At 41.5% G+C, this 21654-nt stretch overlaps 1 protein-coding gene across 2 annotated transcripts in view; it reads left to right on the top strand.

Moving 5' to 3' along the window:
* The window catches only part of OLFM4 (olfactomedin 4), a 38217-nt gene extending 27768 nt beyond the window's left edge, over positions 1 to 10449 (top strand). For both annotated transcript variants that reach the window (XM_039347282.1, XM_039347273.1), the window contains one exon: positions 8458 to 10449. In XM_039347282.1, the coding sequence (XP_039203216.1) occupies positions 8458 to 9263 (806 nt within the window). In that variant the 3' untranslated portion in view covers positions 9264 to 10449. The remainder of the gene's footprint in view (positions 1 to 8457) is intronic.
* Positions 10450 to 21654: the final 11205 nt, after the last annotated feature.

Here is a 21654-nt window from a genome sequence, read left to right as displayed (position 1 = left end):
AGAACAAGTTATAAATGGGGGGGGGGTTTGACAAAAAGCTCTACGTTCCATTGGGCAGGTAATACGGAATAGGTGATTTGCTAGGCTTTGCAAAGTTTACGTTCTGCCAATAGAGTTGATCTAGTTTTCCCCTATTTTTGCACGGAGAGCTGTGATGAACACCTGCAGTTGGATCGTGACTCTTTATAACACCATGCCAGGAGCATGGAACCTGAAACGACGTAGATCGTTTTGCGTTTGACTTTCTAGAGAGAGGGAAAATCAGGATCGCGACAGTCATAGAGATGCCGGAAAAGTAAAACTTGAAACCAGGAAGAGAGGCAGCACAGATTCCAGAGGGAGCGTCCCAATTTCTAAACAAAGTTCCACATTAAAAATGCAGGAAGCTACTTAGAATAGCTCTGTTAGGAATGTGGACGGGGTAATATCTTAGGGCTTTAAGAGCTGCGGAACATCTGGGAATTGCATCGGCTTTAAAAAATTTGATGGCCGCAGGGATGTTCTCGTCTCCTCTGCTTTAAAAGAGGCCCTGTTTTTGACCCTGTCAGAAATAAATGCAATTTGTTGTGTGGCCGATTCCAGTCTATGGAGTTACATTGCCAAGAAATGAAAAAGAAATGATTGTCCCTAATAGCGCAGTCGTTCATTTACCAGTGATGTTTGTGAGGGTCTAGGCCCCTTTGAAAAATGCATGATTTTGGTTTTATCGTATTAGAGTGAGCCTTTTCCCCACCCTATGCTAATCCACAAGGACCCATAGATGACTTTGATGGCCAACCTGAAATAGGAAATCTACAGGACCACTGCCTGCTGTCTTAGGTTTAGAGCAGCGAGTCTTCAACATTGGCCCTTTTATGACTTGTGGACTTCAACTCCCAGAATTCCTGAGCCAGGCTCAGGAATTCTGGGAGTTGAAACCCACAAGTCATAAAAGGGCCAACGTGGAAGACCCCCTGGTTCAGAGGGTTTGAATTTTGCTTTGAGTAAGCTGGCGATCCTTGGGTTGCCTAGATATGGAACAGATATACAGTAGGTAAATTCTGTTTCATTCTTCTCTGAATTGAGATAGCTGCAGATTCTGAGGGAAAAAAAATAAAGAAGGAGAAGGTTTTGTCAGACTTATTAATAACGCATGAAAATGCTTCCCTGCACAGGGAGGAATTTTGCATAGATAGATTCTCTCTTTGTGAAAGGTTTGTTTATTTGTGTGCAGCAAGAGCCTCATGGAGGCAGAGAAGAATTTTTCAGTAATGGTGATGAGATGAGCTTGTGCTGATTTTAGCAAATAGATTTTATGCGTCTCACCCACCCACCGATTTCTTCTAGGCGGGAAATCAGTGCAAAAATATACACACTTCCTCTTCCCCCTCCCCCTGTTTACAACTGACTGGATAATAAATTAAAGGAGACACCTAACCATATTGTCCATTTCTATCCTGGAACAAGACAGTTCCAGCCAAATGTTCGGAGTGCATTTTTTTTTCTACTCTGTTGTTAAGAAAATTCTTTTCGCTAAATTTCTGCCTTTGAGAACAAGAGGAAGGCAAATTGCACCTGGTTGTTTTGCATCCTAAGTAAGTAGCTCTAAATCCTCTCCTGGCTCTTTTGCATTCCTCATTTGAACAGGTGAACAGATAGTTAAATACATTCTCAAATAGCCATAAACCTTTTCCCCTGCCAGCTGATTTTGGCTGCTGTTCACTTTAGGTTCATGGATTGTTTATTATTTCCGAACCAAGCTGAGTCTTTATGCTTTGTCCCAGTTCCAATGCAATTCTTTTTTTCTTCTTTCTTTTCTTAACATTTGGTGGTGGGTGCAAACTGTGCCAGGTCACCCCAGTGCCACCTAAGCTGATAAATCTAATGAGACTAGGTGAAGCTAATGACTATGGCAGAGCTTTAGAAAGTGTTGAAAGAAAATTCTTCATCAGTCCAAGCTGAGAATAAATAAAATGGAGACTGCTTTAGAGAGAAGGTTGCAGTTTATTGAAGAGGAGAGCCAGACAGAAAGATAGTTCTGGAAGAAAAGAGAGCGAGCACATGTAGGGAGTGGGTTTTTATACCTTCTTGAGCTTTTGTTTGGAGTTATTCCTGTGGCATGAACTTTGACCTGAATCTGAGTGTACCTTTCTGGTATTCTGATGGTGGTGGATTAATCCTATTATGTCCCAAAGGTCATATCCTGCTTCCCTGGAGCTGTGGCTGATCACTGTTGGATTTTTTCGTGTAAGGGATTGTTGATTCTAGGGATCGTTCTTTCTAATCCAAGCTTCCTGGCTTCAATCTTTCTGACAAGATTATCACATCTGCATTTCTGCAGACCTGGTTTCTGTTTGGGGCAGAGAGACTGGTGTGTGTGTGTGTGTGTGTGTGTGTGTGTGTGTGTGTGTGTGTGTTGGTTTCTGTCTTTAAAATCCTTTGGGGAAATATATTCTGCCTTTTTAATATTCCCCAAAATATTTCTTTCTCTGGATTCTTCCCACAAAAGCCAGTTTGAGAAAAATAGCAACGTTTCTCCTGTGGTTCTTCTCGGTAGAAGGGATTAGGTATATTTGAAGTGATGCTCAAGCAAAACAGGTTCTCCCTTGTTCCTGCTCTGTGCTCCTTCAGAGAGGGAAACAGTCTTTGGCAGATGCCAAATCACATTTGTTTTCTGCAGTGTATTTTGGCAATTCCGTGACACTTCCATCTGTTTAACTAAGCCAGGCGCAGATCCACAAAGCAAAACAACCTTTTGCCATGATAACAGATGATGGCCACTGTTCCAACATCAAAGCTTGCCTGTTTTCTTTCTTAAAGGTCATTGGTTTCTATGCCTCCTACAGAACTGTGCCTCTGAGGATCCTTTTGTGAAGTAGAATTTCTATTAAATCAATATTCTACAGGTCGTTGTTCAGTCACTAAGTCATGTCTGACTCTTCATGACCCCATGGACCATAGTACATTAGGCTCTTCTGTCCTCCACTGTCTTCTGGAATTTGCCCAAATTCATCTTCACTGCATCAATGACACTATCTAACCATCTCATCCTCTGACATCCCCTTCTCCTTTGGCCTTCCATCTTTCTCTCTTTCTCATTGGTCTTCTCCAATGAGTCCTTTCTTATCATTTGAGCTTCAGCTTCAGAATATTCTACATACTATTATATATATTGTAGCTCCAGTAGGTATTTTAGATTGAATACAGTATGCTGCCATGGTGTTTTCCAACATATATGAAACCCATACCCATCTTTTTCTATATACCAATATATCTGCTCTGGGTTAACCATATGTGAAAACAAGGAAAGCGAAGTCTACATATTTAGGGAACATCCTTGATGTATGCCATTATTGGTTATTGACCCTTGTGAGTGAAACTTTCTCAATATTTTTGTGGCAGCATTTAAGTTGTCCTGCATTTGGATTGTGTACATCAATACAGTGGTTACAATAAACAGAAATCTGAATAGTGAACAGAAGTTAGAAACGCTAGGCATTTATTTCAGAAGTATTTGGCTATTATTTGAGATTGTGCTTTACTTTATTTTATTTTTTTCATTTCTCAGTCCAATGTTGCAGTTCATTAGACTTACATTAAACGAAATTAATCATTGTATGAACTTTAAAAGCCTGAACAGCAGACTGTTTTTCCGCTTACGGTAAAGACCTTTACCTAAAGTATTATTATTTCTGTTAATGAAAAGAAAGTCTAAATTAGATATTAAAACTTAGTCCGGGCTTGCTATTAAATCAAATAAATTTATGACTTTAATTATTCATGGATTACTCCATAAATTAAAAAAAAAGTCACCCAGAAGTGTTTAGCTGTGAGATCACTTTAAAGGCAAGAAAGAATTCTTGTTACTTTGGTCTAATAAAAAAAATCTCACGGCTAAATAGATGATTTTTTTTTTAATTTATGAAACAAGGCATGAATTATTAAATTGAAGCCAGACCAATGCTTGGCTTAGTGACATGAAAAATGACGCCAGACTAAATCTATGCGACTGGCTATGACACTTCCTTTTAAATTTTAACAGCAGAGTACAGGTGTTCCCTTTTAAGTATATTTTTTTTCAGATTTATGCAAGTCATTAATAAGCATTTAATTTGAAAAGAACGCTCCTGATTTAGGAATATTAATTCAGTCAATGTGTTGACAGTTAAGGACAAACTATAAATTACGGCGGCCATATTACCTTATACGTATCTCTCTCCGCTGTCTAAAAGGCTGCTATTGATTTAAAAGCTGGTAAGCTGCAAGGCATTTAGCCATAAACCTGGCTCATAAAATGACTATAATCTGTATTGGCTTTTTTTTATTGTGCTGATGGAGGTATATTCAGAAAGATAGATATGCCAAAAGCTAATGTTGATTACATGGTGATGCAGAAGTGTGAAGAATATGAATTTGGAAGACCCCCCGTTCAACTTCCTCACCTATGAATTTACTAGGCGATTACTAATTCCTTTAGGTTACTATTAGTTTTGCAGGTAGACTTCGACTTACAATCACAACTGGGCCTGATATTTCTGTTGCTAAGCAGCACAGTTGTTAAGCGAGCTTTGCCCCATTTTATGACCGTTCTTGCCCCAGTTGTTAAGTGAACCACTGCAGTTTTTAAGTTAGTTACACAGCTGTCTTCCCCAATGACTTTGCTTGTCAGAAAGTCTCAGAGGCTGATCGCTTGACCCCGGGACACTGCAACTATCTTTTCTTTGAAGATGTTTCGCTTCTCATCCGAGAAGCTTCTTCAGTTCAGAAGTGAAGAAGCTTCTTGGATGAGGAAAAAAAAAAGAAACTTTGGGAAAATTTGCCGACAGGAAAATGTCTGTGGAGATTCTCAGTCATCCAGATCATGGTCCAAGGTGCTTTTTTCAAGAGGCAACTGGACTTTCTTGTTTTGCTTTGAAGACGTTTCACTTCTCATCCAAGACGCTTCTTCAGCTCTGACTGGATGGTGGGGAGAATGGAAGGATTTATACTCCTTCCAGACAGCTGGTCATTTGCCTTCTTTTAGAGAGTTGTTGAAGCCACCTGGAGGTTTATCTGTATCCTCAGGATCACCTGAGTAGTGCAAATGGAAACCTTTCAGCGGTTCCAAGAAGGCTCCTCACCCATTTGCAGCACTCAGGTGACCCCGAGGACATAGACAAACCTCCAGGTGGCCTCAACGACTCTCTGAAAGAAGGCAAATGACCAGCCGTCTCCAAGGAGTATAAACCCTGTCATTCCCCACCAACTAAATCAGAACTAAAGAAGCTTCTTGGATGAGAAGGGAAACATCTTCAAAGAATAATAAGAAAGTCCCATGAGGGCACAGGTAAACCCAAGTGGCCTCAATGACTCTCTGAAAGAATGCAAATGACCAGCTGTCTGCAAGGAGTATAAATCCTTCCATTCCCCCACCATCCAGTCAGAGCTGAAGAAGCTTCTTGGATGAGAAGTGAAACGTCTTCAAAGAGAAACAAGAAAGTCCAGTTGCCTCCAGAAAAAGCACCTTTGAGATGGCCAACAGACATTGCAAAGATTGCCAACAATCCTTATGCAGATTTCTCCCCCCCCCCCGAAATTAGTATTTATATTTGGGTTTCAACCTAACATCACCATCATGTTAGCCATTGTTTATCCACTGCAGGATGCAGGCCTCTTCTGCATGTTTCCAACCCATACGCTCCTGAGCTTTCTTTTGCCAGTTGGGCCCGCCATACTTGCTGGTGTCATTGCTCCCTTTTGTTTTAGGTCTCTTTCATGGACACTTGTGATCAAATGGGATCTGTTCTATGCCTGCCTTGCTCCACCTGCCATCCGTTCTTCTTACTATGTGACCAACCCATTTCCATTTCTGTTCTTTTACTATTGTGTATTTTCCTTTGTTCTCTAATCCACGTGCAGGTCTTTCTATCTTGTCTTGTGATGCTGAGTGTGTTCTCCTTCCATGGCTCTTTGCATCACTTGTAGCTTTTGTATTGATTGTGGGGTTATTCAACCTATACACCGAGATACTGTAAATATCTGTTACAAAAACGGCAGGGAACAGATACTTACTGAAAATGGAGGAAAGCCTAGAGCTAATTCCTTTATAATTCATGGATGCTTTTTTACATATCCACCCTCTCTTGATTTCCCTCACCTGCTACACAGAATACTGTAGTGCACGCCAACTCCAGAGAGTGGAGAATGAACTGATTCACAGTTCAATTGCTTATTATAAAAGCACTCAAGAGAGAGTATGCCTGTGACCCCCATCTTTTCCTAAAGTGAATTCTGATCAATATTAAAAAAAAAAAATATCTGAGGTCTATTTCCTAACTGCAATAGGCCCTCAAACTGGGAGGCCTCTGAGATATAAATCGACAGTTTGGGTCATCATGCTCCCTGTAAGCATCAAAACCAGTAATGTACTCATCCATTTGATGTCATGCCAATGTAAAGTCAGACAATGCTGTGCTTCTTCCTGCAGTTCCAGCAGAAAAAACCAATGGCAGAGCTTCTCTTTTTGATCGGCATTATCATGCCAGATCAGAGGCATTGCCCCAAAATTGAGACAAGGATGGAGAGAACATTGCGATAGCTTCATCCCTAGTTTCATTTCAACAGTTGGATCTATGTCCAATGTCTTCGCTTCATCTTTGTTGCCAAGATGTTGCCAAGAGGGTTCAAAGCCCAGTTTAAGTATTTAATATCCTTAGTGATATCTTCTGATTGTTGACATAGATTGCTAGCCATTCAGCCCCTCCCCTTGGTATTGGGGAAGGATTGGAAGAAAGAAGAATTGTGCCTAGGAGTCAAATTTGAGAACAACTGCTTGATCAGAGACCAGCATTTTGATCTGAAGACTCTTGAGTTACAAATATAGTTCTTTCTAAGGCCAAAGAAGCAAATAGGAGACCTGGTAACAATTGTGAATGCATTATTGGAGTTAAATTTGGATCAGCAATGGAGGGAAGGCTAGTTATTTTGGTCAAAATACTTGGAAGCAAACCACTTTAGGAAGGTCTGGCCTGTGAAGCTCCAGCTGAAAGTTCATCTTAGGTTTGAGTTTGTTTTGCCTACGATTGGGAAGTAAGTTTGATTTACAAGTCCTTTGCTCTGGTAGAAAATATTGGATTATTGAAATATGCTTTATTGGCCAAGTGTGATTAGATACACAAGGAATTTGTCTCCAGTGCAGAAGCTATCAGTGTACATATAAATAGCAAAGAGATACATCGTAGATCATAATTCATGAGATACAATCATACGATACCGATAGGAGAAAGCAGTAGGAAGGATGAGAAGGCAAGAAAGATGAAAAGGATAATAGCAACACAGCTCTACTACATGCCCTACTATGTCCTACTACTGCCCTACTATGGGCACGACTTTTTTGAAAAAAAAATGTCTTGACATTTCCCTTGAGTTGAGCTGGACTTTTAGTCACATCTGTCAGGTTTTCTTGCCAAAAAGACAGATACAATTTGCCCTTGTCTTTTTCTGGGATTTTTTTTTAAAAAAATTGTAACTTTGCATTTAGGTAATCTGATTCAGCCACCGAGGAACAGCTATGGCCACTAGAAAAGCAGGGTACAAATTCTCAAAATAACAAACTCTTCAAAAGTTACAACCCTACTCTTCAAGACAAAATTGCGTGATATTTGACCTGCATTAGGAAACGCCTCCTTAAGGAAATTATTCGCCAATTTCTTGGATACTAAATGATAGACTCTCGATTCCACGAGAGTGCTTTTCCTTTTGAGCTGGATACTTCTCATCAGTTATTCATTTCTGAAGATCATCTTGAAATAGCTTTTCTCTAGATCTATTGCAATCTAACTAATCAATAGATAAGACGCATCATAGGTAGATAGTTTGCGACCTGGGGCTGTATGTGGTCTTCACATCCTTTTAAAGGCCTGGGAAGCTGCTTCTGCTAAAAAAAAATCTCTCATTAGGCAGGGAAACACAGACATAAGTTCTACGATAGTCAATAGCATTTAAAAAAAAATTCTCAGAATCTCACAAACGAAGAGTAGGAGAAAACCACCACAACTACTATCTAATTTATATCTCGATCCTCACGTAGGAGAACCTATACCATCTCAGACTAGTGACTGTCCAGTCTCTTCTTAAAAACCTCCAGTGATGGAGCACCCACAATTTTTGAAGGCAAAGCTGTTCCACTGGTTGATTGTCCTCACTGTCAGGAAGTTTCTCCTTAATTCCAGATTGCTTCTGTCTTTGATCAGTTTCCAGCCGTTGTTTCTCGTCCTGCCCTCAGGTGCTTTGGTGAATAATGTGACCCCCTCTGCCTTGTGATAGCCCCTCAGATACCTTAACATTGCTATCATGTCTCCTCTATTTCTTTTATTCTTTAGACTTGCCAAACCCAAGTCCCGCAACCGTTCTTCATATGTTTTAGGCTCCAGGCCTTTGAATGTGTTTGTAATCTCCCACATGTAAACATCCTGTTTTTTCTTTCTTTCCTGATTATAGGGAACTGTGGTCATGGCCCAATTTTGAACATCAGTCAACCGTACGTGATCCAGCTCAACTGGAGAGGGTTTTCTTACAAATATGGAGCCTGGGGCAGATATTCCTCTCCTCTTAGCCCTGGAAAAGAGCTTTATTGGGTTGCACCTCTAAATGCCGAAGGAAGATACCTGGAATATTACCGACTCCACAATTCCTACGATGATTTGCTGCTCTTCAAATACTCCAGGCAAAACCAAATTCAGTATGGCGAAGGCAGTGGAACGGCCGTGCACAATAATTTTATGTATTATAATGTATATGGCTCGCGAGATATGGGTAAGCTAGATTTAGCAACCAATAAGTTGGTGTTGAGGAAGGCTCTTCCAGGCGCCGTTTCTAACAATCGGTTCTCCTATGCGGGGGTAGCTTGGCAAGACATGGATTTTGCCGTGGATGAGAGTAGTTTATGGGTTATTTACTCCACAGAAGCCAGCCGAGGTAACATAGTCATTAGCCGGATTAACGAAACGTCTCTTGATGTGTTGAACACATGGCAAACAAAGCAATACAGGCCAGCGGTCTCTAATGCTTTTATTATATGTGGGGTGCTCTATGCTACTAGGCCTCTGAACACCAGGAAAGAAGAGATATTTTATTCCTTTGATACCAACACTGGGAAAGAAGGGACACTAAGCATCATTGTGGATAAAGTGCTGGAAACCATCCAGAGCATAAACTATAGCCCAATTGACCGGAGGCTGTATATCTACAATGATGGTTACCTCGTTCGCTATGACTTACTTTTTGCGCCCCTTCAACCAGAATAGTTTTCCCAGGGAGATTCAAAGCTCCAGTCCCCGAATCCACAAAAATACATTGAAAAAAATTCGAGGACATAGGGGAGCAAAGGCCCAATCCATTTGCAAATCATCATCAAGCAAAGAGAACGTGTTTTGGATCTGATCACTTTGTTAAAAATATTCTTTTGGAAAAAAAAATCCAAAAAGAGGGTTTGGGTAGAGTAGAGACGATGCAATAAATGTATCGGAGGGGAGGGGGGGTGAAAAAAAATGGGTTTCTTTTCCCCCGATTCTGTGTTTTTAATAGGGGTTATACACTTCTATTTTCTGGAACAAAAAGAATCCAAATTTATCTGTTCTGAGGCCAAATTTGGCGCAGGTCTCGTGAGAACTGTTTTTTATGAAAAGAGGCTTCGGGTTACTTTGATATCCAACCCAACAGATCTGACCAGTTTCAGATTCAGCGGCTGCCTAATTTTGTTAGCCTTCATTCCTTGATTATGTTTTTTAATACCATAAAGTGTTATGCAAACTCATAACAGTTAGATTACTTTATGGTTCAATTGGTGATGTGAACCTAGAAGAACGGTTAAACCAGCTTCATGTTGGGTTAATTCTTTAGCCCCAATACAGTACATTTTGGGTAGATAGCATGATCCATTTTAATAGACTTTGGGTCCCATAAAAAAAATGACCAGTTGTATTAAAAAAAAAAAAGCAGCAGTACAGGTAGTCCTTGACTTACAATCACAATTAATCCTAAAATGTTTGTTATTAAGTGAGACAATTGTTAAGTTAACCACTGCAGTTAATATGCTAGTAAGATGGTTGTTCAGTGAATCTGGTTTCCCCATTGGCTTGGCTTGTCAGAAGATCACAAAAGGGGTCGCGTGACCCTGGGATATGGCAACCATCATAAGTATGAGTCAGTTGCCAAGCATTCGACTTTTGAGCACATGATCAAATGCTGCAAAGGTCGTAAGTTTGAAACACCATCAAAAAAATTAAGATGGCAGTACGAAGGGGTAGGCCTTCGAGCTTGTTGCCATGACAACCATTTGAAACCTGAGGCCTACAGGTCCCCTAGTGGTTGTACTAGCATCTTATCTGTCTAGATCAGGGGAAGGCAACCTTGGTTCTTTTATAACTCGTGGACTTCAACTCCCAGAATTCCTGAGCCAGCCATGCTGAGGAGAAAGGGAGCAGTTTCCAAGCTGAGCCATGTTGGCTCAGGAATTCTGGGAGTTGAAGTCCACGAGTCATAAAAGAGCCAAGGTTGCCTACCCCTGCCCTAAGCCTAAGCTGCTTTATGACTCGTGGACTTCAACTCCCAGAATTCCTGAGCCAGCTTGGCTCAGCTTGGAAACCTCTCCCTTTCCCCTCAGTGTGTCTGGCTCAGGAATTCTGGGAGTTGAAGTCCATGAGTCATAAAAGTGCCAATGTTGCCTACCCCTGGTCTAGATCAACCGTGGGGTTTTTTTTTTGCAATTGGTGTGTATATTTGTCAATACGTGAAAAGTAATATCCTGACAGATTATTCTTTCTTTTTTGGGGGGACTGAATAAAAATAAAAACAATGCCTTAATCTCAGCCACAGGATTTTTCCATTTTTTTTCTCTCTCTCTTTCTTTCTCTCTCTACTCCGCCATCCAAATAAATGGATATTTTTGTTGTAGGCTTTAACACGTCTTCTCTTCAGGCGAAAAAAAGCTGCTTTCTCCATTTCTCCGACATTCAGAGTGCAATCATTGCTTGCTGAGAAAATAGTGTTTCTATCAGGATGTGGCTGTGCCGTCTGCCTCGGTCACAGCCTGAATGTATGTCAGAGGTTCCGACTGGGTGGAATTTACAACTCTTCTTTGTGATGGAGTAAAAAAAAAAAAAAGGCCTCCTGGGTTTTTTTCTTGAAACATTCCTGTGGAATTAGGGAGACCGGCACCACACACTTATTCGTTTCAGTGGGGTTTGCTTAAGAAACCGCTCAGGGGGCTTGTGTCCTGTTGTTTGCAAAATGTCATCCCTGGCATAGGCTTTTTTTTTTTTTTTTGCAAAGCTGTTTCTCCCCCTATTACTTCTCCATTTTGATGTGAACATAAAAGTAATGGCTCCTGGAATGTTTAGTAAGGGATTCGTTTCATGTTTCTTCTGGCCGATCCAGTTATCAAAGCGTCTTAATGGAATAACAGAGTTGGAAGGGACCTTGGAGGTCTTCTAGGCCAGGGGTTGGCAACCTTAAACACTCAAAGAGCCACTTGGACCCATTTCCCAGAGAAAAGAAAACACTGGGAGCTGCAAAACGTGCGTGTGCACGCACATGTGCATACGAGGGGTGGGGAGCTTGATTGAAGAGTTTAATTAAAAAGAAATAGAGGCTGTTGTGCATGAATTCTCTCTCTCTTCTCTCTCTCTCTATCCCCTCTCCCCTCTCTCCCTCTCTCTCTCTTCCCCTTTCTCTCCAATCTTCTGCTCACCTGGCAAGCTGGCTTCACGCTGTTCTCCGACAAGCTGACACAGATTCTTATTGGGCTGGCTCTCTCCTGCCCTTGGTCTGCCAGTCCTCTTCCTCCACTCAGTGTGTGTGTGTGTGTGTGTGTGTGTGTGTGAGAGAGAGAGAGAGAGAGAGAGAGAGAGAGAGAGAGAGAGTGCTGTTGCTTGCTGCTTGCTGCTTCCTGCTGAGATGCAGCACAGGGAGGAGCCCCACCCAATAAGCTTATCAGCTTGTCCAAGAACAGCATGAGGCCACTCTCTTTTTTACACAAACACACACAGAGAGAGAGAGAGAGAGAGAGAGAGAGTGAGAGAGAGAGAGAGAGAGAGAGAGAGAGAGAGAGAGAGAAGGGAAGTGCAAGTGCCTCTCTCTGTCTCTGTCTCTCTCTCTGCAAATGGCGGAGGAGGCTGGGAACCGCAGGAGGGCTCAAAGAGCCACATGTGGCTCCGGAGCCACGGGTTGCTGACCTGTGTTCTAGACCAACCCCTGCTTGAGCAGGAGACCCTAGATAGACCATTTCAGACAAATGCTTGTCCAATCTCTTCTGAAAAACCTCCAGTGATGGAGCATCCACAAAGTCTGAAGGCAAGCCACTCCACTGGTTAATTGTTCTCACAATTAATGGTTCTTACAATTTCGCCTTAGTTCTAGGTTGGACCTCTCTTTAATGAATAACAGAATTGGAAGGGACCTTGGAGGTCATCTAGTCCAACCCCCTGATCAGGCTGGAAACCCTAGACCATTTCAGACAAATGATGGCCCAATCTCTTCTTTAAAACTTCCAGTGTTGGAGCATTCACAACTTCTGGAATTCACAACCTCTGAAATTCTGTTCCATTAGTTTCCTGTTCACTGTTAGGAAATTCCTCCTTAGTTCCAGGTTGCTTCTTTCCTTGGTTAGTTTCCATCTGTTGTTTCTTGTCTTGCCTTCTGGGGCTTTGGAAAACAAGTTGACCCCCTATTTTTTTTTTTATTTTGACATATTTATTTTTTGATTTCAACCCCTAGTCTTGCTCAGAAGAATCTCACAAACGTTGTAAAAATCCACTCCAACGTCCAATATTGAAATATGACTGCATCGCCCCATCCATTTCAACGTGTTAAGACATTTGTAATGCCGTGTTAGCTTTCATCCTGCCTCTGGGACGAAGGGGCTAATCCTTTTAAATTGCCAGCTGGAGAATGCTGATGTTGCAGAATATTTTGTCCTAAGAAATGAGTTTCCCACTTATTTGCATTTTTTTTTCTCTTTGACAGTTAGCAAGGTGACATAATCGGATTTACAAAGAGGGTTATTGCCATCCTTCTCATGTTCTTCACTTAGAGCATGTTCCAAAGTGATTTACTTGTACCAGGAATCTTAGACCATTACCAGCACTGAAATGTTTTGTTTTGTGCCGATTTTGTTTTTTTAACCATTTAGTCGTGTGACTTGGTGACTTGAGAGGCAAGCGTTCTACATGCTACCCTGTCAATCAGATCTTCTTTCAGTTGTCTCTGGAGATTCTCACTCATCCATGTCATAGTTGTCCCAAAGGTGCTTTTTGGCAAGTCAACTAGACTTTCTTGGTTCCTCCTTGGAGACGTTTCGCGTCTCATCCAAGAAGCTGCTTCAGTTCTGACTGAAGGGTGGAGGACGGAAAGGATTTATATTCCTTGCAAGTCCTCTGGTCGTTAGTACTCTTCCTGAGAGTCGTTGAGGCCACTTGGAGGATCATCTGCGCCCTAGGGGCCACCTGAATGGTGCAAATGGGTGTGGAGCCTTCTTGGAGCTGCTGAAAGGTCTATGTTGTAGACAGGAGATGGGTGGTGTCGTATCCCAAACCCCCTCCATTGAAAGAGAGCTGTTCAGTTTTAATACAGATAGCCTCCTTGACCCCTCTTCCAACACAGAAGTCCTCTCTGTCCAGAACATGGACTTTGCTTCTTTCAGCTTTTGGATGTTCATGTTCATCAGTTGTGGTGTTATCAAGCCAGCTTGTTCTTGGCTTGCCTCTTCTTCTTGTTCTACTAACCATTCTGAGCCCCACTGTCTTCTCCAATGAATCTGCTCACATGGCAGGGTAAATCAGATGTAGTCTTGTGAGTTGGGTTTCGAGGGGTGTGTCTGGTTTTACACAATTCAGCACCTCTCTGTTGCTTGCTCTGATTGCCCTATGCCAGGGGTAGGCAACCTCAGCTCTTTTATGACTCATGGACTTCAAACTCCCAGAATTCCTGAGCATAGCTGACTCAGGAATTCTGGGAGTTGAAGTCCATGAGTCGTAAAAGAGCCGAAGTTGCCTAGCCCTGCCCTATGCATTGCAGCAATTTTATAAGATTTCTACTATAGCCAGAATAAGCTTTCTTTTATTCAAAACAAGCACATTCTCATCCTTCATTTTGTGTGTGTGTTTGTGTGCGTGCAAGGATTTCTAATGGTTTTCTGGTTAGTTTGTAATCTGATAAATAGTTATTATCATTCCTGAACGCTTCTTATTTTGAGAGGCTAAAATTATCTTTCTTCTGCGCTTTGCAGGGGTCGTTTCCAGCATGTTAGAGTCTGCCCTATAAATTCCGCATAATGGCTAATAAAATAATTATAATAATAAACCCCCAAACAAAAGGAGTTCCATAATCAAACATAGATGTGTCAGTTTGGGAAAGTAAGTATATTTACATAAAATGTAATGCTTTGCATAATTCATGTTGAACGTAATACTAATAGTATTTGTAATAATTTGGAATTACGTTTGAGCATCTATATTATAGAAAGTAGATAACTTACTACTCATAAGGTTTTCCTTCCTTCCTTCCTCCCTCCCTCCCTCCCTCTCTCCCTGCTTTTTCCTTCCTTCCTTCCTCCCTCACTCCCTCCTCTCCCTCCCTTCCTTTCCCATCATATTCCTTCCTCCCTCCCTCCCTCCCTCCCCTCCCTCCCTTCCTTTCCCATCATATTCCTTCCTTCCTTCCTCCCTCCCTCCCTCCCTCCTTCCTTCCTTCCCTCTCTCCCTCCCTCCCTTCCTTTCCCATCAAATTCCTTTCTTTCTTTTTTCCTTCCTTCCTTCCTTCCTTCCTTCCTTCCTTCCTTCCTTCCTTCCTTCCTTCCTTCCTTCCTTCCCCATCAAATCCCTTCCTTCCTCTCTCCCTCCCTGCTTTTTCCTTCTTTCCTCCTTCCCTCCCCTTCCTCCCTCCCTTTCCCATCATATTCCTTCCTTCCTTCCTTCCTTCCCTCCCTCCCTCCCTCCCTTCCTTTCCCATCAAATTCCTTCCTTCCTTCCTTTCCCATCAAATCCCTTCCTCCCTCCCTCCCTGCTTTTTCCTTCTTTCCTCCCTCCCTCCCCTCCCTCCCTCCCTTTCCCATCATATTCCTTCCTTCCTTCCTTCCTCCTTCCCTCCCTCCCTCCCTCCCTCCCTTCCTTCCTTCCTTCCTTCCTTCCTTCCTTCCTTCCTTCCTTCCTTCCTTCCTTCCTTCCTTCCTTCCTTCCTTCCTCCTTCCCTCCCTTCCTTTCCCATCAAATTCCTTCCTTCCTTCCCTCCTTCCTTCCTTTCCCATGAAATTCCTTACCCCCCCCCCTTCCCTTTCAGTATACCAAACAACACAGAGAAAAGTGGAATTCTTTAGCAGGCAGAGCAGATTCTGACAGCTGGTTTGGGAAATAACCGTCATTCAGCTTGGCCAATTTTCATTTCAAGCAGTGACATTCACACACACTGGACTGAGCTGCTCAAGTGATTCCTCAAGGAAAGAAAAAAATAGAAAGGAAACCAGATGGTTATGGAGCCTTATGTCAGCAAATATGCAGTGCAGTCTCTTAGCTAAATGGGTAAATACACTTCACTTCAATTCTGCAAGTGCATTGTGGGAGAATCTTTTGACTGGACAATTTGAGCCAGAAGAATTGACCAAGATAGCTACCATTCTATAGCTTTTTCCTTGACATCACATTCCAACTGGATGCAAATGGTTTTCATTCCATATATTCCTCCAACTTATACATTTTGAAGCAGTCTCACTTCTATTCCGATAAAAGTACGGCCTCGTTCCAACATATTTCCATCCTTTCCTTGGCAACTATCATATAAATGCTGTTGCTTGTTGTCTTCTGTGATTTTTGTTTTGTTTTGTCCTTGTATTTTCAAGTGGCCTTTTTCAACAAATATACCAATCCAATCTGAGCTTCAACATATATGGAGTGTGTGGATAATCCAAAATGTGACACAGAAGAAGATTTTTAATTAAATTTGAGCACATGCGGAGTTCCACACAAAGGTGGTGCAGAAATATTGGAATTCAAAATAGTTTGACTTTATAATGCTCCGTTTTCAAGTTCTAATCATCCCTTCCAATATCCAATAAGGAAATATCTCGTTGCCATTTTAACCTTAATGAAAATATTCCAAGCTTGAAAGTCAGAAAAATTATTCCACCAAACTATTTCCCATCTTTTCTTCCCTTCCCTTCACTAGACATGACCTCTGTGCAAATATTCCTACATTGAATAAGGGGAAATGAAGACCTCTGTCACTAGCCAATCACAGAGCTGGAGAGAGGCCATCCATTTGCATAAATTTGCATCTTCCCGTTGCCATCTGATTGCTAAAAATTTGGATTCTAGCTAGTGTTTTATAACTCAGCAAGGGAAAACTTTCCGCATTCCTTCAGTTTCCTATTTGAATCGTATTTCCTATTTATTCTATTTGCTGTGTTGATTTTTTTTCCCCCGTTGGCTAACAAACCAAAGATATTTATTAAACATTTTAGAAAAGACAAATAGTCGGGATTCAACACGATAAAGAGAATAAGAAACTAAAATAATAATAATAACAAAAGAAATAAAAGAATTGAAACAAAGAATAATTGAGCATCTAGAACAGCACAAAAACAACAAAATAAGGCTGCCTGCATTGAAGCTTGTTCCAAAGAAACAGCTAGCACAAGCATTAAAAGATGCAAATACTGCAATAGCAAGTATAAGCACCAATTCACTGCAAGAAACAAACCAACTAATGTACAGCACAGCTGCAGTTATAACAGAATACCTGGGATGCAAAATCAACAAAAAAGAAAAACAAACAAAAAGTGCACCACAAAAATGGAAGGTTAGACTAGAAAATAAGATCAGCAAGTTAAGATCACATGCAAGCAAGCTAGAACAGATGAAAGAAAAGAAGCTGAAGAACAAGAAGACCAAAGAATACCTAATCAAGAAATACCACTTAGAAACAAGGAAGATCAAGGAAGCACTAGAAATAATAAAGCAACAAATAACAGCTATAGCCAGGAAAATCAGTAGATATGAAGCTCGAATTGCAAACTATAGGCAGAACCTCCAATTTCAATCCAATCAGAAACGTTTCTACCAATCCATCAATGGAGAAACTGCAAGGAATCAGTCAGTACCTGACAAGGAAGAAACAGTGCAGTTCTGGAAGCAGATATGGGATAACCCAAAGAAATACAACAAGGATGCGGCTTGGTTAAAAGAGGTGGATGCAAATAAAACAGAAGTTGAAATGAAAGAACTAGTAATAACAACAAAAATGGTAGAAAAAAGAGCAAAGAAAATCAAAAATTGGTCAGCACCAGGTGAAGATGAACTGCATGGGTTTTGGTTGAAACATCTAACTGTTATACACCCACTCATTGCCAAGCAGTTCAACAATATACTACAAGGAGGAGAAATTGAAAAGTGGCTAACAACTGGGAAAACCTACCTAATAATGAAAAATCCAGCAAAAGGGGCAACACCAGGTAACTACAGGCCAATTACCTGCTTACCAACAACTTTCAAATTACTAACTGGTGTGGTAGCTGATGCAGTACAACAGCATCTAGTTGAAAACAATCTCTTTCCACCTGAGCAGAAAGGAAACCGCCCCAATAGCAGAGGAACAAAAGATCAACTCCTAATAGACAAAATGATCTTGGAAAACTGCAAGAGAAGGAAGACCAACCTGAATGTGGCATGGATTGACTACAAAAAGGCATTTGATTCTCTGCCACATGATTGGATAATCAAGTGCCTAGAAATAACAGGAGTCAGTAGAAACATCAGAAAATTTGTGCAAAGATCGATGGCACAATGGAAGACACAGTTGCAGATCAATGGTGAGAGACTGGGAGAGGTTAATATCAAGAGAGGAATATTTCAAGGAGATTCATTATCACCATTACTATTTGTTATTGCACTGTTTCCTCTGTCAACAATACTGAATAACTCAGGACATGGCTATCAAACATCAAAAACATCTGCCAGACTATCCCACCTCCTTTACATGGATGATCTGAAGCTGTATGGAAAAACATCATCTGAAATAGAATCGCTGCTCAACACTGTCCGTATATATAGCCAAGATATTGTAATGGAGTTTGGCTTGGACAAATGTGCCACACTTACTATCAAACAAGGAAAAATAGTGAAAACTGAAGGAATCAAGATGCCCCACGAAAATAACATTAAGAGTCTGGATGAGGAAGAGTACTACAAATACTTGGGTATCCTTCAAGCTGACAACATCAAGCACACTGAAGTCAAGAAAAAGATTAGAGGTGAATACATCAAGAGAGTGAAGAAGATCTTAAAGTCCAAACTCAATGGAGGAAATACCATAAAGGCAATCAACACCTGGGCAATCCCAGTCATTAGGTACACAGCTGGAATAGTGGACTGGACTCAAGCAGAACTAAAAGCAATGGATAGGCAGACCAGAAAAATAATGACAATGAATCATGCCCTTCATCCACGCAGTGACATTGATAGACTTTATCTACCAAGGCAAATAGGTGGGCGTGGAATGCTACAAGTACATCAGATGGTTGAAGAAGAAAAAATGGCTTTGGAAGAATATCTGAAGAACAATGATGAAGATGCACTGAAATTAGTATATCAGGAAGGCTTACTAACTACTGGAGAGACCAAACTGGCCTACAAGAAAGACCAAATGAAGAACAGAATAGAGGCATGGGAAGACAAAGCACTACATGGCCAATACATGAAAAAAATAGCTGGGAAAGCAGATAATAATAAAACCTGGCAATGGCTAAGAGCAGGAAAATTGAAGAAAGAGACCGAGGGACTAATTCTGGCTGCACAAGACCAAGCCTTAAGGACAAATGCATACAAAGTCAAAATTGAGAAGACAGCAACAGACAGTAAGTGCCGCCTATGCAAAGAAGCTGAAGAAACAGTGGACCACTTGGTAAGCTGTTGCAAGAAGATTGCACAGACTGATTACAAGCAGCGGCATGACAAAGTAGCAACAATGGTGCATTGGAAGATCTGCAAAAAATATCATTTGCCTGTAAGCAAAAACTGGTGGGATCATAAAATAGAGAAAGTCATAGAAAATGATAAAATTAAACTGCTCTGGGACTTCAGAATTCAAACAGACAAGCACCTGCAACATAACACCCCAGACTTAACAATTGTCGATAAGAAAGACAAAAAAGTCTGGATAGTGGACGTGGCAGTGCCTGGAGACAGCAGAATAGAAGAGAAAGAACTGGAGAAGATAACAAAATACAAAGACCTACAAATAGAAATAGAAAGACTGTGGCAAAAGCAAGCAAGGGTAGTACCAATAGTCATAGGCTCCTTGGGTGCAATCCCAAAACAACTGGAGCACCACTTGAACACCATTGGCATTGACAAATTGCTATTAGTCAATTGCAAAAGGCGGCCTTATTAGGAACTGCTTCCATCCTGCGACGATACCTGTAATACCATCAAACATCCACATCTGCCTATCCCAGGTCCTGGGTAAGGACTCGATAGGTAGACAAAATGCCAAATCCAGTCTGAACATCTGGCTGACTGTGCGATGATTGATAATAATAATAATAATAATAATAATAATAATATAACTGTCGATAAGAAAGACAAAAAAGTCTGGATAGTGGACGTGGCAGTGCCTGCCTGGAGATAGCAGAATAGAAGAGAAAGAACTGGAGAAGATAACAAAATACAAAGACCTACAAATAGAAATAGAAAGACTGTGGCAAAAGCAAGCAAGGGTAGTACCAATAGTAATAGGCTCCTTGGGTGCAATCCCAAAACAACTGGAGCACCACTTGAACACCATTGGCATTGACAAATTCGCTATTAGTCAATTGCAAAAGGCGGCCTTACTAGGAACTGCTTCCATCCTGCGACGATATCTGTAATACCATCAAACATCCACATCTGCCTATCCCAGGTCCTGGGTAAGGACTCGATAGGTAGACAAAATGCCAAATCCAGTCTGAACATCTGGCTGACTGTGCGATGATCCATAATATATAATAAAGTTGGAAGGGACCTTGGAGGTCATTGAGTCCAACCCCCTGCTCAGGCAGGAAATCCTACACCATTTTGGACAGATGGCTGTCCAGTCTCTTCTTAAAAACTTCCAGTGTTGGCGCATTCACCGCTTCTGGAGGCAGGTTGTTCCACTGGTTAATTGTTCTAACTGTCAGGAAGTTTCTCCTTAGTTCTAGGTTGCTTCTCTCCTTGATTAGTTTCCAACCGTTGCTTCTTGTCCTGCCCTCAGGTGCTTTGGAGAATAGCTTGACTCCTGCGTCTTTGTGTCAGCCCCTGAGATATTGGAATACTGCTATCATGTCCCCCTTGTCCTTCTCTTCATTAAACTAGACATACCCAAGTCCAGCAACCGTTCCTCATATGTTTCAGCTTCCAGTCCCCTAATCATTTTTATTGCTCTTCTCTGTACTCTTTCTAGCGTCTCAACATCTTTTTTACATCATGGTGACCAAAACTGGATGCAGTATTCCAAGGGTGGCCTTGCCAAGGCCTTGTAAAATGGTATTATTACTTCACGTGATCTTGATTCTATCCCTCTGTTAATGCAGCCTAGCACTGAGTTGGCTTTTTTGGCAGCTGCAGCACACGGCTGGCTCCTATTTAAGTGATTGTTCACTAGGACTCCGAGATACCTTTCACAAAGGATCAAAAACATTTACGACGTCACAGTTTTCCAATATATTTTTAATTAATTCTGATCAGGATAAGAATCGAAGCCCTAAGCAAGGATAAATGGCAGAAACTATGGTCAACGCAGTAGGAATCCCCAAATAAAGTAATACATTACAAAAGATCTGCTCTGATTTGAATATAGGTAGTCTTTGACATACAACAGTTCAAAGTTACAATGGCAGTGAAACAAGTGACTTAGGACCGTTTTTCACACTTATGACCGTTGCAGCGTCCCCCCTGGTCACGGGATCAAAATTCAGACGCCTGGCAACTGACTCACCTTTATGACGGCTGCCGTGTCTCCCGCAGTCCCGTGATCTCCTTTTTGCGACCTTGTGATGAGCAATGTCAACAAGGAAGCCAGCTTCTCTTAACAATTGTGCTACTAACTTAACACCAGCAGGGATTTCCTTAAAAACTGTGGCAAGAAAGGGTCGTAAAATGGAGCAAAACTCACTTTTAACATGCCTTGGTAAGGCTACACTTGGAATACTGCATCCAGTTTTGGTCCCCACGATGTAAAAAAGATGCTGAGACTCTAGAAAGAGTACAGAGAAGAGCAACAAAGATGATCAGGGGACTGGAGGCCAAAACATAAAAGGAACGGTTGCTGGGATTGGGTATGTCTAGTTTAATGAAGAGAAAGACGAGGGGGGACAGGATAGCAGCCTTCTAATATCTCAGGGGCTGCCCCAAAGAAGAGGGAGTCAAGCTCTTCTCCAAAGCCCCTGAAGGCAGGACAAGAAGTGACAGATGGAAACTGATCAAGGAGAGAAGCAACCTGGAACGAAGGATAAACTTCCTAACAGTGAGGACAATTAACCAGTGAAACAGCTTGCCATCAGAAATCGTGGGTTTGGCTAGTCTAAAAAAAGAAGAAATATGGGTGACATGATAGCAGCCTTCCAATATCTCAGAGGCTGCCCCAAAGAAGAGGGAGTCAAGCTATTCTCCAAAGCATCAGAAGGCAGGACAA

This window comes from Crotalus tigris, unplaced genomic scaffold, assembly GCF_016545835.1.
Source record: "Crotalus tigris isolate CLP2741 ecotype Arizona unplaced genomic scaffold, ASM1654583v1 scf7180000017556.1910191, whole genome shotgun sequence".
NCBI classification, from domain to species: domain Eukaryota; kingdom Metazoa; phylum Chordata; class Lepidosauria; order Squamata; family Viperidae; genus Crotalus; species Crotalus tigris.
The sequence above is the reverse complement of the archived record's forward strand: the minus strand, read 5'-3'. Positions and strand labels throughout refer to the sequence as shown.